This window comes from Chlorocebus sabaeus, chromosome 11 (assembly GCF_047675955.1).
Source record: "Chlorocebus sabaeus isolate Y175 chromosome 11, mChlSab1.0.hap1, whole genome shotgun sequence".
Taxonomy (NCBI): Eukaryota; Metazoa; Chordata; class Mammalia; order Primates; family Cercopithecidae; genus Chlorocebus; species Chlorocebus sabaeus.
The window spans coordinates 101193206-101208873 of NC_132914.1; the positions used below are offsets into that span (position 1 = coordinate 101193206).

Genomic DNA, 15668 nt, shown 5'->3' on the forward strand with positions numbered 1-15668 from the left:
GATCTCCTGACCTTGTGATCCGCCCGTCTCAGCCTCCCAAAGTGCTGGGATTACAGGCTTGAGCCACCGCGCCCAGCAAGAAGGTTTTTAACTACAAATTTGTGTTAGTCCATTCTTGCATTGCTACAAATATCTGAGGCGGGGCAATTTATAAAGAAAAGAGGTTTACTTGGCTCACAGTTCTGCAGGCTCTACAGGAAGCATGGTGCCAGAATCTGCTCCTGGTGAGGGCCTCAGGAAGCTTCTAGCCATAGCAGGTGAAGGGGGAACAGGCATGTCACAAGGTGAGAATGGAAGCAAGAAAGAGTGGGGAGGTGCCACACACTTTTTTTTTTTTTTTTTTTTTTTTTTTTTTGAGACGGAGTCTTGCTCTGTCGCCCAGGCTGGAGTGCAGTGGTGCAATCTCACTGCAACCACCACCCCCCAGGTTCAAGTGATTCTCCTGCCTCAGCCTCCCGAGTAGCTGGGATTACAGGCGCATGCCACCACACCCAGCTAATTTTGTATTTTTACATTTATTTATTTATTTATTTGATGCTGCATGACACCACACCCGGCTAATTTTGTATTTTTACATTTATTTATGTATTTATTTACGAGATGGAGTCTCACTCTGTCACCCAGGCTGGAGTACAGTGGTGCGATGTTGGCTCACTGCAACCTCCAGCTCCCCGGTGGGATCAAGCAATTCCCTGCCTCAGCCTCCCGAGTAGCTGGGATTACAGGCATCTGCCACCATGCCTGGCTAATTTTTGTATTTTTAGTAGAGACGGGGTTTCACCATCTTGGCCAGGCTGGTCTTGAACTCCTGACCTCGTGATCCACCCGCCTTGGCCTCCCAAAGTGCTGGGATCACAGGCGTGGGCCACTGCGGCCAGCAATTTTGTATTTTTAGTAGAGATGGGGTTTCGCCATGTTGGCCAGGCTGGTCTCGAACTCCTGACTTCAGGTGATCTACCTGCCTTGGCCTCCCAAAGTCCTGGGATTACAGGCATGAGCCACCATGCCTGGCATGCCACACACTTTTAAACAACCAGATCTAGTGTGAACTCAGAGAACTCTCTCATCCCCAAAGGGAGGGTGCTAAGCCATTCACAAAAAATCTGCCCCTATGATCCAAACACTTCCCACTAGGCCCCACCTCCAACACTGGGTATTACAATTCAACATGAGACTTGGAAGGGATGACCATCGAAACCATAACAAAATTGAATTTCTTTAGTAAATATGTGGTTATGTAGGTTATCTATTCTTGAGTGAACTTTGATAGTTTGTATCTTAGGGAATTCATCCACTTTATCAAAGTTGCTCAAGTTATAAAATATAATTGCCAAAATATTCCTATGATCCTTTTAATATACATAGAATCTGTAATTATGTAACTTCTTTCATTTTCATATTATTGTATCTCTTTTTTCTATTAAGCCTGACTAGAGGTTTATCAATTTTATTGATCTTCTCAACATACAAGCTTTGGTGGCACTGATTTTTCTCTTGTTTTGTTTTCTATTTCATTGGTTTTTTTTGTTTGTTTGTTTGTTTTCTGAGATGGAGTTTCACTCGTGTTGCCCAGGCTAGAGTGCAAGGCGCAATCTCAGCTCACTTCTACCTCCACCTCTGGGGTTCAAGCAATTCTCCTGCCTGAGCCTCCTGAGTAACTGGGATTACAGGCATGCGCCACCACACCAGGCTAATTTTGTATTTTTTTAGTAGAGACAGGGTTTCTCTATGTTGGTCAGGCTGGTCTCGAACTCCTGACCTCAGGTGATCCACCCACCTCGGCCTCCCAATATTTCATTGTTTTACACTAAATATTCATCATTTCCTTTCTTTTGCTTCTGTGGAGTTTCAGTTACTCTTCATTCTCTAATTCTTAAGGTGGAAGCTGAGGTAATTGATTTGAAAGCTTTCTTGTTTTATTTGGCACTTAATGCTATCAATGTTCGGTGACTCTTTAGGCTTTGAATATCCTTCTGCCTAAAGTCTTTCTGCCTCCTCACACTCTGCCGAGGCTCCCAAAGAGCCCTGAGAGGGTGGACTCTGGTGCCACACTGCCCTGGCAATAATAATCTTGACTCTGCCACTTAATAGCTGTGTGACCTTGCTCAAGTTACTTAACCTCTCTGTATGTCAGTTTCTTTGCCTGTAAAATGTAGATAATAACAATAACTACCTATTAATTTTAGGAGTCCAGTTGGCTGGGCAATTATGCTTAGATGTGTGGTCAAACATTTTGGTTTCTGTGAGAGTGTTTTTGGATGAGATTTAACATTTAAGTGGGTAGACTTTAAGTAAAGCTGACTGCCTTCCAAAATGTGGGTGGGCCTCATCCAATCAGTTGAAGGTGTAAATAAAACAAAAAACTGACCTGTCCAGGGCAAGCCGGAATTCTCCAGCAGACAGCTTTTGGACTTGAACTATATACAATGCACTGAATGTTTATGTCCCATCCCCCACTACCAAATTCCTATGCTGAAACCTAATCACCAACATGATGCTATTAGGTGAAGTCTTTGGGAGGTGGTTGGGTCAGAAGGACACAGCTCTCGTGAATGTGATTAGTGCCCTTATAAAAGAGGCCCAGAGAACTGCCTCTTCCCTTCTACCACGTGAAGACACAGCTAGAAGGTACCATCTATCAACCAGCAAGTGGGTCCTCTCACCAGACACTGAATCTTCAGGCACCCCGATCGTGAACTTCCCAGCCTCCAGAACTCTAAGAAATAAATGTGCGTTGTCTATAAAGCCACCCAGTTTTTGGTATTTTGTTATAGCAGCCCAAACAAAGACGCAACTTTGACTCACATTTAATCCTAAGGATTAAATGAATTAATATAGACAAAGTACTTACAGCAGTCCATGGCACATATTAAACAGTCAATAAATGTTAACAGCTATAATTACTACCATCATCATCATCATCATTATTCTGAATATAACTGCTGTCTTTAGCACCAATTCTTGTACTGGTCTCAAAAGCCCTCATATGCAGTAAGGACACTGGTACTCACTTATGGATGAAAATCTACTATTGAACACATCCTACCCAGTAGCAAGCCTTGTTGACAGTAAGATGTAACTAACTGGCACAACATTAGCTACTAGAGAAGTAAGCTCACTAGGTTCCAGAAAGGGAGAGGAGGCATTACGAAGAGGAGAAAGGGAAACAAGCTGAAGTGACTTGGCTTGTCTTTTGCAGTTGTCCTATCATTTGTCCTATCATACTAAGTCTCTCCAGAAGTAGAGGCACAAATGGCAAAGATAAGAGAGTAACACATCTCCCAGGCTTCCCCAGCTCTGGTGGGCCATGCTCACAAGCAGAAAAAGTTTGTCTTCCAGACTCAGACGCAGGATGTTGAGAGGGAGAGACACTGATGGGACAAAAGCCAGTTTGCTGCAAGTGTTTCACCATTTTCAGGTTCAGTGTCCTCACCGACAACTCCTCCCATAAGCTTTCTTTTTTTTTTTTTTTTGAGATGGAGTCTCACTCTATAGCCCAGGCTGGAGTGCAGTGGTTCGATCTCGGCTCACTGCAACCTCTGCCTCCCGGGTTCAAGCGGTTCTCCCACCTCAGCCTCCCGAGTAGCTGGGACTACAGGTGGCAGACATGGGGTTTCGACATGTTGGCCAGGTGGGTCTCGAACTCCTGACCTCAGGTGATCCACCTGCCTCAGCCTCCCAAAGTGCTGGGATTACAGGCATGAGCCACCACGCCCGGCCTCCTCCCATAAACTTTCTTTTGCCATGCAAGATTGAGCAGAGGACCCTGGTCTCTTGAGGTTCTGAGTGGAGTTGGCAGGACCCAGAAGCACAGCAACCCACAGTGAGGGAAGCCCTTGCTGCCCAAGGTAATTCCCCAAGTACAGACATCCTGAGAAAAGTTTGCTCTCTTCACATACACTTTCAGTCACCAGAATTCTCTCCCTGAAATAACTGAGACAAGCCACCTGATGTAAGACTTTTCTAGACGACGGTCCTGAGCCATTGGCAAAATCAGAGAGGATGGGCTTTTCTTCATCCATTCAACCTACATTCATTGAATATTTACCATGTGCCAGGTTCTGAGTAGTATCTACTAATGGACAGGGTATTCGTAAAAGTTCTGTACTGTTTTAAAAGTTTCACTTAAACTTTAAATAATTGATATACTACAAATTAATCTTTCTTTATTTACTCACGAGAGCCTTTTCCTGGATCCTAGAATGAAGAAAATTCATGGAGCACAGAGCCACAGTCATCTCCCAGCTCACAGGTCACATGAGTGAGAAATAAACTTCTGCGGCTGTAAACCACCGAAGGTTTGGAGTTCCTGAGTTCATATGCATGAACTCAGGAAACCTAACAAATACAGCAGTCACGTTTTTTATCATCCTGCAAACTATAAAAACCCAAAAGCCTATTCCATTAAGAGTTCCTTAATAAAGTACAAACACCAGTGACAGAAATGGAGAACTAATGAAACAAGCCAGCTGTAAGAACCACTGGGACATAAAAGAGAGGTTAGTTTGTAAGATTACGAACCACTGAGATGTAAAAGTGGGGTTAGTCTGTAAGGTTATGGGAGGTGATGCTCGAATGGGATCTAGTCTCGTAGACGTCAAAGGTTAATATTCTCACATATCCAAAGTAAAGCAGAGAGCGGTTTATGTAGAGCTTTACATTCACCCTCATTTCACAGATAAGAAAACTGAGGCCCAAGATGGCACAGTGGCCTCGACGACCAGGTTTTCCACTTTCAAAGTCTCTCCCTCACATCTCATTACCTGATAATGCAACAGTCTTTAATCGGCGCGAATTTCGGGGTGGAAAGGACTAGATAAAGCTGATAAGCGTCATCATCCCACATACACAGCACCCAAAGGTCAGCACCCTATAGCCCACGCGTCCACCAGTTCCCGAAAACACTGGGGACAAAAGCTGACGTCAGCGGAGGGTACCTAGTCCCAGTCTTCTGGTCCTCCACCCTTCCCGAAAAGCCAAGCGGCGGAGCTGGGGCGCCCTGCGAGAAGGGGGTGAGCGTGATTGGGCTGTCCTCCATCACGTGACGGTCAGTACGCGTGGGATTTGGCTCAGAGGAGGCGGAAGTGCAGCGCAGAAAGGGGGTCCGTGGGGGAGGGCAGAAGCCTGGGGGAGGGGCTTGAGTCCAGCCACTGTCCGGGTACTGCCAGCCATCAGGCCCAGGTCTCTGGGGTTGTCTTACCGCAGTGAGTACGACGCGTACTACAGAGACCGGCCGCCCGTGTGCCTGGCAGGTGGAGCCGTCCGCATCAGCTGCCTCGGGGAATGGAAGCGGAGAACGCGGGCAGGTAATGCCGGGGCCAGCACTGCCCCTCCCTTGCGCCCCTCACGGCAGGGCAGGTTGGCTGGCGAGCGCGCGCGCACGCAGGGGTCTTTTAAATCCCGGCCCGAATACAAAGGCCGGGACCGCGCGTGCGCACGGCGGCCTGCTTGGCCCTTCCCTGGCGGCGGCGGCGGCGGCGGCGGCGGTGGCGGCGGCGGTGGCCGTGGCGGTCGGAGTTGCTCTGAGGGTTACCTGGTGCACCTGGACCCTTCTTTGGTTCCCCGCGATAGCCAGTTGACTATAAAATATATTAGTAAACATCCAGCAGTCTTTGGTTAATGTGTCTTTTTGGATGCCTTTCTTGGCTACGTTTCCCTTCATCCTCCATTACCACGCTAAGAGCTGTAAAGATGAGTGTCGAACATTTCCAGCCCCAGGAGTTTTCATTTTAAAGTTGGTTGATTTGTTACGGCTTCCTCCCCGAAGGCCTACTAAAAGCAATGTTAAGGGTCATGGGTTAGATAATTTTGTTGTGGGAATATGTATACCACTCTCGAGTAGTCAATCTAAAAATGACCTTTGAGTTTTCCAGTGGTCTTGGGGACGATCTTAAGAATCCGTTTTTAAAAAGTCCTCTGGGGGAGTCAAGAGAAGGATTTGCAAAAGCAAGAGATTTAGGGATTTGAACTCCTGGTGGAAAACTAAATTTTTAAAAAATGGATATGGTGGCAGTTTTTTAAAAGATAGAGTGATGATTTACATTGAAATTAAAAGAAAAAAAAACCTATTATACCTAATGAAGAGTTACCTGACTCTCAGTGGCTAATGGGAGCTGAATTTAGGCAATGCAAAGGACTTCTATGGGCCTGTTCATGTCTGTAAAGTCGACATGTCTGGAATCTGATTCTGACATGCCGAGAATTGGTGTTACATGAAAGGGCACACTAACCAAAATAAGAGTTTAGGAAAAGAGATATATGTAGAAAAAGTGTAGGCTTTATCTTGACTTTGTAGATCAAGTCCTGGAATAAATTACTCCACTTCTTTCCCAGAAGAACTTTACAAATAAGAGAATTCACCAAAATTTGTGGAAATCTCTCTCGTGACCTTACTTCAGAGCAGATTTGAAACTTGGGCCAAGAATAAATTACACATTGTAAGACTTTATCCAGGGTCTTACAGCAAAATAGTAGGACTTGAATACACTGTTCAGCTCAAAGCTGTGACATGTCGGCCTGACTTCATCCAAAAGGCTATAGACCAGATTTTATTTTGTCTTGGAAAGCTTTCACCTTTCAGAAACTGGAAAATTCTATGTAATCTTCTGAAATGACTCAGACCCCAGGTAATCCTTAGAGAGTAGTTCTCTGTCACCCTTGACTGTGCTAGTCAATGCTAGTAATGTGGGATGTGAAAAAAAATAAATTTACTTTTTTTTTTTTTTTTTTGAGACAGGGCCTTGCTCTGTTGCCCAGGCTGGAGTGCAGTGATCTTGGCTCACTGCAACCTCCTTCACCTGGATTCAAGCGATTCTCCCACCTCAACCTCCCGAGTAGCTCAGATTACAGGCACCTGCCACCAGGCCTGGCTAATTTTTTGTATTTTTAGTAGAGACAGGGTTTCACCATGTTGGCCAGGCTGGTCTTGAACTCCTGTCCTCAAGTGATCCACTCGCCTCGGCCTCACAAAGTGCTAGGATTCCAAATGTGAGCCACCGCGCCCAGCCAACTTTTTATTTTAGAAGACTAATTTCAGATATTCAAAGAAGAAAATTCAAATTCCATTAATATAGACTTTTTATTTATTTATTTTTTTTTTTTGAGACAGAGTTTCACTCTGTTGCCCAGGGTGGAGTGCAGTGGTGCAATTACCGTTCACTGCAACCTCTGCTTCCCGAGTTTAAGCGATTCTCATGTCTTGGCCTGCCAAGCATCTGGGACTACAGGTACCCAACACCACGCCCAGCTAATTCTTTGTATATTTACCAGAGACGAGGTTTCACCATTTTGGCCAGGCGGGTCTTGAACCCCTGGCCTCAAGTGATCACTTTGACCTCCCAAAGTGCTGGGATTACAAGCATGAGCCAAAGCGCCCGGCCTAGACTTTATTTCAATGGCAAAATAGTTCAGGAGTCTTAGAAAGTGCTTACAGTCTAATCAACCAGAGAGGAATAAAGGAGGAATTTTATAAGGGTACTGGGTTGTTTCCAGTGACCTCAGGCATGAAAAAGACATTTACTGAGGATGGAAAATAGGATGCCAAATCAAAAGTGACTGGAAGAGAGTGGCATGGACCACTAAGAATACAAACAGGAAAGATTAACCCTCAAATGAGAATAGGCTTTATAGAAATGTTAAGGAGACCAGGAAGGACTGTTTTAGTTAGATGTTGACAAGAAGAAGAATAAAGATTTGGCTTTTCTGCCCAGTCTACTGGCATGGTGGCAGCAGACAACAGAACACCTAAGTACTTTGTTCTGATTTGGATTTTACATCTCCTATGTTAGGAAAATGATTGTCTGACTGGAAATGGCAGAATGAGTATCTTTAAGACTTAAAGCTCAAGATCAATGAAGGCATTTAGGAGAAGTTTCAGGTGTTCTAACAGAATCATATGCCCTGGCCTGTGTGTGTTGTATTTCAAGGGAAAGGCCAGATTAAAGCAGTGTTTGAGGATTTGTAGCAAATGTACGGGGCCTGGAAATAAACACACGGGTTCCTGTTCTTCCAGAGGTGGAGTCTGTCCTCTCTTTACCTTGATCCTGAACAAAATTTTTACTTATCAATGGTTACTGAGCATTTTTAAAAGAAACTAATTGACCAGGCACGGTGGCTGATGCCTATAATCCCAGCACTTTGGGAGGCCAAGGCGAGTGGATCGCCCGAGGTCAGGAGTTCAAGACCAGCCTGACCAACATGGTGAAACCCCATCTCTACTAAAAATACAAAATTAACCAGGCATGGTAGCATAACTAGTGACCACTACACTACAGTATCAGTTCAGAAAGAAAGCAAGACCTACACTAGACAGGCAGCATCAGAAGGATGCTGACAGGAGGTACCTATGGTAGTCACTATTATAGCAAATTTATCATATACCAGGTACTGTTTTGGATGTTTTACATATGCCAACTAGCTTAATCTTCATAACCAATTATTAGGTTCTGTTGCCATTTTACAGATATGGAAGAGATTAAGAGGCATAAAGAGATTAAGGAACTTGCCCCCAGAGCTAGTAAATGGGAGAGCTGAAATTTGAATCCAGTTGACCTGGCTTCCAAGTCTGCCTCTCTAGCTAGCAAATCTGCTTTACCGCTTCTCTTAGTGGGCAAGATGGCGATGGGCTGATGGCAATCCAATTAGGTGAAATAAAAACCTGGCTTACTACTGAAAGAATCAGGCAGACTGAAGAGAGGTCTGTACTCATATGCCATGTATCTCTATCCCTAACTTTGTTCCTTTCAGTAGCTTAACAGCAGCAGGGTGCTGATGGCATGCTGATAAAATTCGTGAGTGACCCAAGCCTGGGAGCAATTTGTGGAATTGACTGATTGATTGAATCAGAGTCCAGATAAACCCTGACTGACTGGAATGGTGAATCATCTTTTACAAAGAAGAGGCACAATCCTATACTCAGCTGTAGAAAAATCAGTGATAAAGTGGAATGAGGGCGAAGTGATACAAGGACAGTTTTCATTGATGGGAAACTCAGTGTGAATCAACAGTATAATGTGGGTGCCAGTGTCATGGATTCTGCAGTTTGTCTCCAAAATGAGCAAGTTGGTAGTCCTGCTCAGTTTCAGGCTGATGAGGCTTTATCTGGAGTTTTGTTTGATTCTGAGTACCAAAAAATGAGCAAATACTGAAGAAATTTGACATCATACTACATGAGGAATTATACTCTTTGAGGAATACTGTAGGAGGACTGGCTTATTCTAAATCTTTCTATTCACAGTGTCTAGTAGAATGTACATATGGTGAATACACAGACCTCCACCTAGGAATATCGAATGGAATCTTAACAATGGTTATGGTGCTATCGTGTCATAATTGACATAACCAGACCCCTTTAGTTGAGTATTTGGATTATTTAGCCTTGTTCATTATTTCGTAAGTATTCAGTATCACATGTGGTTTTTTTAAGTGAAGATAATAAAATGTATTTAGAAAATAGCAACTTAGGCTGGGTTCAGTGGCTCACACCTGTAATCCCAGCCTTTGGGAGGCCAAGGTGGGAGGATCACTTGAGGCCAGGAATTCAAGACTAGCCTGGGCAACATAGTAAAACCTCATCTCTACAAAAAATTTAAAATTTAGCCAGGCATAGATGCATGTACCTGTAGTTCCAGCTACTCAGGAGACTGAGGCGAGAGGATTGCCTGAGCCCAGGTGTGTGAGGTTACTGTGAGCTATGATAGCACCACTGCACTCCAGCCTGGGTGACAGAGCCAGACCCTGTCTCTTAAAAAAGAAAAAAGCAACTTAAATCCCTAAAATAGTGTAAAATAATTGAAGATAAAAAGAAGTTGGAGTCATTAATTTTAGAGAAAACCTTAAAGATTTAGTTTTTTGAAATACAGCAAATCTAGCCAGGCATGGTGGTGTGCGCCTGAGGTCTCAGCTACTCAGGAGGCTGAGGCAGGAGGATCACTGGAGCCCAGGAGTTGGAGGCTGCAGCCAACTATGATCGTGCCACTGCACTCCAGCACGGGTGACAGAGTAAGACTCCATCTCTAAAAAAAGTAATAATTAAAAATATTAAATAATAGCAAATCTGAATTAACTGGACTTCTTAATGAACTCTCTGTGTGGAGTGTGTGTATGTGTGCTTTGAGAAAGACTATCAGAAAATATAGTCAACCTTCCATATCTCTGGATTCTGCATCTAAGAATTCAACCAACTGTGGATTTAAATTATTTGGGGGAAAAAAAGACAAATAACAACATTAAAAAATAGTACAGATAAAAAGAGTGCAGGATGACAGCTACTTACATAGCATTTACATTGTATTAGGTATTATGAGTAATGTAAAGATGATGTAAAGTATAAGGGAGGATCTGCATAGGTTATATACAAATACTATGCCATTTTGTATCAATCGACTTGAGCATCCTTAGATACTGGTATCTGTGAGGAGTCCTAGAACCAATCCCCCATGTACACGAAACTAGGTACATACCACAGTCCATTTTTAGAAAGACTGATTAGTAACTAAAGGATGACTGTACACAGTTCATCAGTTCCAGGCAGCTATAAAAAACCAATCTAGCTAGGTGAGGTGGCTCACGCCTGTAATCCCAGCACTTTGGGGAGGCTGAGGTGGGCAGATCTTGAGGTCAGGAGTTGGAGACCAGCCTGACCAACATGGTAAAATCCCGTCTCTACTAAAAATATAAAAATTAGCCGGGCGCGGTGGCGGGCGCCTGTAATCCCAGCTACTCAGGAGGCTGAGGCAGGAGAATCGCTTGAACCCAGGAAGCAGAGGTTGCAGTGAGCTGAGATCACGCCATTGCACTCCAGCCTGGGTGACAGAACAAGACTCGGTCTCAAAAAACAAACAAACAAAAAACAACAACAGAAAAACAATCTGTGAGCGCTGCAGTTCAACAGAAGGTGAGTGCAAATGGAGGCTAGGAGAGAAAAAGAGGTAAACAGGAAAATGAGGGAGAGAGAGAGGGAGTGAAGAATATTTGAGACAATGGTAAATGATGGGGGAAGAAAAGTGAACAAAGGGAAATAAAATCACGCTTGTAAGTTTGACATCAGGAAGTTATAGAAAGTAGAAAGTTTTTGGGGTCTGTTTTGAGTCTAGACAGATCTAGTCCTATTTCCTGTACATCATCCACATACGTAGAAATCACTGAATCTAATTCCTCATTTTCATGGTGAGGAAATGGATACCTGGAGAGGATAAGTGACTAAATGCTCTTCGTTACTGTCCTTCTCATAGAGTTATTGCTCAGAAACATTGCAGAGTTCTGGATTATAAAGTAGCAATGATCATTATGCATACACAAATGTATTTAAGAAATATCTTCACACTGAGGTTGAAACAGGTTTATGCTGCTTATACATTTAGTTGTTATTATAATAATACAAAACCCTTTTCTTTTTTTTTAAGACAGAGTCTTGCTCTGTTGCCCAGGCTGGAGTGCAGTGGCATGATCTTGGCTCACTGCAACTTCCACCTCCCTGGTTCAAGCAATTCTCCTGCCTCGGCCTTTCGAGTAGCTAGGATTACAGGCGCATGCCACCATGCCTAACTAAGTTTTGTATTTTTAGAGAGACTGGGTTTCACCGTGTTGGCCAGGCTGGTCTCGAACTCCTAACCTCGTGATCCACCCACCTCAGCCTCCCAAAATGCTGGGATTACAGGCATGAGCCACCACGTCCGACCAGTTATCCAGAACTCTTTAGTTAACTAGCATTCAAGTTTATGAAGATTTTTGTTCAGATGTAATGCTTGTTTCTGCCAAGTAATAAGAATGTTGTAATCTACCATCTTTCTTTTATTCTGGCTTTTAGAAAGCTGTTGAGGTAAATAAGCTAAGTTTAATTCTCAAAGATAGTGTATTCCTCAGAACACACACTTTTTATTTTCCATAGGTTTATTTTTCTTTATCCATTCTAATTTAACTTTTTGTAAAATGCCACAGTCCATCTTTAGAAAGATTAAGGGATATATCATTATTGTAGATAAGTTTCTAGGTTTCTTTCAAACTTGATATACCTATCTAATATAAGAGTTCAGATGCTTTTTCCTCTTTATTTTTCGCTTTTTATTCAGCCCACTGTGATTTCTAGAATTTTTATTTTCAGCTTCTGAACCCCGGAATTCCTGAAGATGATTAACAACCTCCGACTATACCAACAATTTGTAAGATTTTTTTAAAGAATCCTCTTGTAATGTGAACAATGTCTCCCTAATTTATGTATTTTCAGTTTGCATTTTCATGAAGTGCTCAAAATGGGACATGTGAAATTCTGAGCGCAGTAGTAAGAAACATGGGAGGGTGGTAGGTAGATTGCCTTCCTGACCATGTGACAGAGTAAAAACACATCACATGCATTTTTTTTTTTTTTTTTTTTTGAGATAGAGTTTCGCTCTTGTCCAGGCTGGCGTGCAATGGCTCCGTGTCAGCTCACCACAACCTCCATCTCCTGGGTTCAAGTGATTCTCCTACCTCAGCCTCCCAACTAGCTGGGATTACAGGCATGCACCACCACGCCAGCTAACTTTGTGTTTTTAGTAGAGACAGGGTTTCTGCATGTTGGTCAGGCTAGTCTCGAACTCCTGACCTCAGGTGATCTGCTGCCTTGACCTCCCAAAGCGCTGGGATTACAGGCATGAGCTACCATGCCCAACTACATCTCATGCATTCTTTTGCTCAGGCATTTATTGTCACCATATGTCTTTGTTTCTGTATATTCAAGCTAAATCAAGGTGCTATTAGAATCTCGGAAACCTGCCACTGACCACAGTCAGAACTTGCAGTTTCTTTAGTTAGAATTGCCACAGGACCATTGCTGAAGACTTCCAGATCTAACCTAGCCATATCCAATTCATCATTAGAATATTTAAATCAAAAATACTGAACAACCAGTATTTTAACAATTTATTGCAAAGCACTACTAATAATATTAAAGAAAAGTTTGAAAAAAAAGGACATTTTACTTTGTGCCAGGCATGGTTCTAAGCATGGTTCTACATCTTAACTTCTTGTCCCTGTCTACATATTTTCCCTTATGTGTAGCCTTAGTTTACATTACTATTTTGTATTCTTTTCTGTTTTAAAATATAAACTCTTTCATGTTCTTTTACATAATTATTTAATTTTTTAGTAGCTGCATAGTGTTTTCTCATGTTAATGTATTTTAGTTTACTAAATCATAACTTTATGTAATTTGTGAACAATATATTTAAAGAAATAAACTCTTATGATACAGGTTAATCTCTCTCACTCATTCTTAATCTTTGCTTTACCAACCTGCCCTTAAAGACAGCTGGAAGTGGAAATGCCTCTCCAGTGGTTTGTCCGTTGGGATTGGGCTTCTGTTTATCTTGAGCTGCCAACGTTTAGCCCAGCCACTTGGGGTGGTCTGTTATCCTTTGTCTCCCCAGGCCATTTAAGCTTATCCAGGAAATGCTTTAGTTTGCCTTTTTTTTTTCTTCCTGTTAACCATTTTACTGAGATATGATTTACATACTACATAGTTCATCCATTTAAAGTGTACTCATTTTCCCTCTTTTGTTGTTGTTGAGGCAGAGTCTCGTTCTGTCCCCCAGGCTGGAGTGCGGCAATGTGATCATCGCTTACTGTAACCTTTAACTACTAGACTCAGGCAATTCTCCTGCCTCACCCTCCTGAGCAGCTAGGGCTACCAGCATGTACCACCATGCCCAGCTAATGTTTTAAAATTTTTTTGTGGAGGTGGCGATCTTGCTATATTGCCCCGGCCACTCTTGAACTCCTGGCCTCAAGTGATCCTCCTGCCTTGCCCTCCCAAAGCACTAGGATTACAGACATGAGCCACCATGCCTGGCCTCATTTCCCTTTTTAATCTGATTTCTGAGCTTCCTGTTCTCTTTCGGTGAATGTCATGAGAACGAAAACTGATTAGTAAAGTATCTTGCCATAGAAAACATGACTTTCCTCTCCAAATAGTAGACCAAACTTTTCCATTTTACTTTCTACTGTTTTTCTTCTCCTGCCTATTTAATGGCATTATTTGGCATTTGCTGTGACTTGAGTTTCATCAAATATGTGTTTACTTCCCTGGTTTTATGCTAAGAGTAACACCATGAGATAGTGGTTTAAGGCCATGAGAAGTATTTTTTTTAATTGTTTTCTTTGAAAGTCCACATTCTTTCCTTTGAACAGAATACTTTGAACAAAATTTAAATTGTGTTCAGAAGAGAGGTTTAGAGGTTTTTTCCTTCATAAATTCAACATATTTACAAAATATCCATTTCACGTTCCTCTTTAGTGAATTAATCTGTTTTGTGTTGCATTTCAGAATACCATAGACTGGGCAATTAATAAACAGTAGAGGTTTTTTTGGCTCCTACTTCTGGAGCCTGGGAAGTTCAAGGTGGAGGGGCTACATCGGATGAGGGCCTTCTTGCTGCATCATAAAATGGCAGAAGGAATCACACGGTGAGGCAGCACTTGTGACAGAGATAGGAAAGGAGGTTCAACTCATCTACTCATCCTGTTATCAGGAACCCTCCCCTGTGATAATATAGCATTAACCCATTCATGAAGGGAGAGCCCTTCTCTTGAGCTGATCATCTTTTTTTTTTTCTTTTGAGACAGAATCTCGCTCTGTCACCCAGGCTGGAGTGCAGTGGTACAATCTCAGCTCACTTCAACCTCCGCCTTCCAGGCTCAAGCAATTCTCCTGCCTCAGCCTCCCAAGAATCTGGGACTTCAAGTGCATGCCACTGTGCCCAGCTAATTTTTGTATTTTTAGTAGAGGCGGGGTTTTGCCATGTTAGTCAGGCTGGTTATGAACTCCTGACCTCCGGTGATCTACCTTCCTCGACCTCCCAAAGTGCTGGGATTACAGGTGTGAGCCACTGTGCAAGCCTTGTCACCTCATAAAGGTCCTACCTCTCAACACTTGCATTGGGGATTTAGTTTTTAACACGTGAACTTTGGGGGACACATTCCAACCATAGCAGTGGCAAAAAAAAAAAAAAAAAAGTAACCCCAACAAAACAACAATACTACCACCAATAAAAATCAAATCTAGGCCTGGGTGCAGTGGCTCACACCTGTAATCCTAGCACTCAGGGAAGCTGAGGTGGGCAGATCTCTTGAGCTCCCTGTCTGGACAAAAAATACAAAAATTAGCCAAGCATTGGGGCTCACACCTGTAGTCCCAGCTACTTGGGAGGCTGAGGTGGGAGGATCCCTTGAGATCTACCTCAGCAGTAGCAGTGAACCAAGATCACACCACTGCACTCCAACCTGGGTGACAGAGGGAGACCCTGTCTCCACACACACACAAAAAAAAACTAATGAAAAAAGAAGTAAACAGGCAAATAAAAAGAAACTAAAAGAGAATCTTAATTAGATTGGAGGGGATCTTCGGGTGATTAAATACTGAAGGATACTGAAAGTAGGGGCACAAATTGTATTGGGGGACATCTTAACCCTGTGTGGGTTGATAGACCTTTCAAGTCTGTCTGCTAGAAAATTCCCTCAGTCCTATTTCAGAGAAAGTCTGGGCTGACTTGACAGGACTGATCAGTTTTATCAGTGACACATCTTATCATTAAACAGTGCAAGAGTTAATGGTTGGTTAGTAAGCACTCAGTAAAGTTTGGTGAACGTGTACACAGAGGACTAGATCTCTCCTCCCTGTAATCCACTCTAAATAA

The 15668-nt window shown here is 43.0% G+C and overlaps 2 protein-coding genes across 4 annotated transcripts in view; one reads left to right on the top strand and one right to left on the bottom strand.

Moving 5' to 3' along the window:
* Nucleotides 1-5311, bottom strand: part of UQCC6 (ubiquinol-cytochrome c reductase complex assembly factor 6) — an 18977-nt gene extending 13666 nt beyond the window's left edge. Inside the window, exon 1 of one of the 2 annotated variants that reach the window (XM_037996615.2) lies at nt 5201-5311. Coding sequence is in view for 1 of the 2 variants with exons in the window: in XM_008004460.3 (XP_008002651.1) it covers nt 4764-4846 (83 nt within the window). In the remaining variant the exon portion in view is untranslated. Of the gene's footprint in view, nt 1-4763; nt 4961-5200 lie in introns of those variants that run through there. The other variant, XM_008004460.3, reaches the window with a different exon arrangement.
* TDG (thymine DNA glycosylase) overlaps nt 5197-15668 on the top strand; it is a 22818-nt gene continuing 12346 nt past the window's right edge. The window contains exon 1 of one of the 2 annotated variants that reach the window (XM_008004458.3): nt 5197-5306. In XM_008004458.3, coding sequence (XP_008002649.1) covers nt 5284-5306 — 23 coding nt within the window. In that variant the 5' untranslated portion in view covers nt 5197-5283. The remainder of the gene's footprint in view (nt 5307-15668) is intronic. The other variant, XM_008004459.3, reaches the window with a different exon arrangement.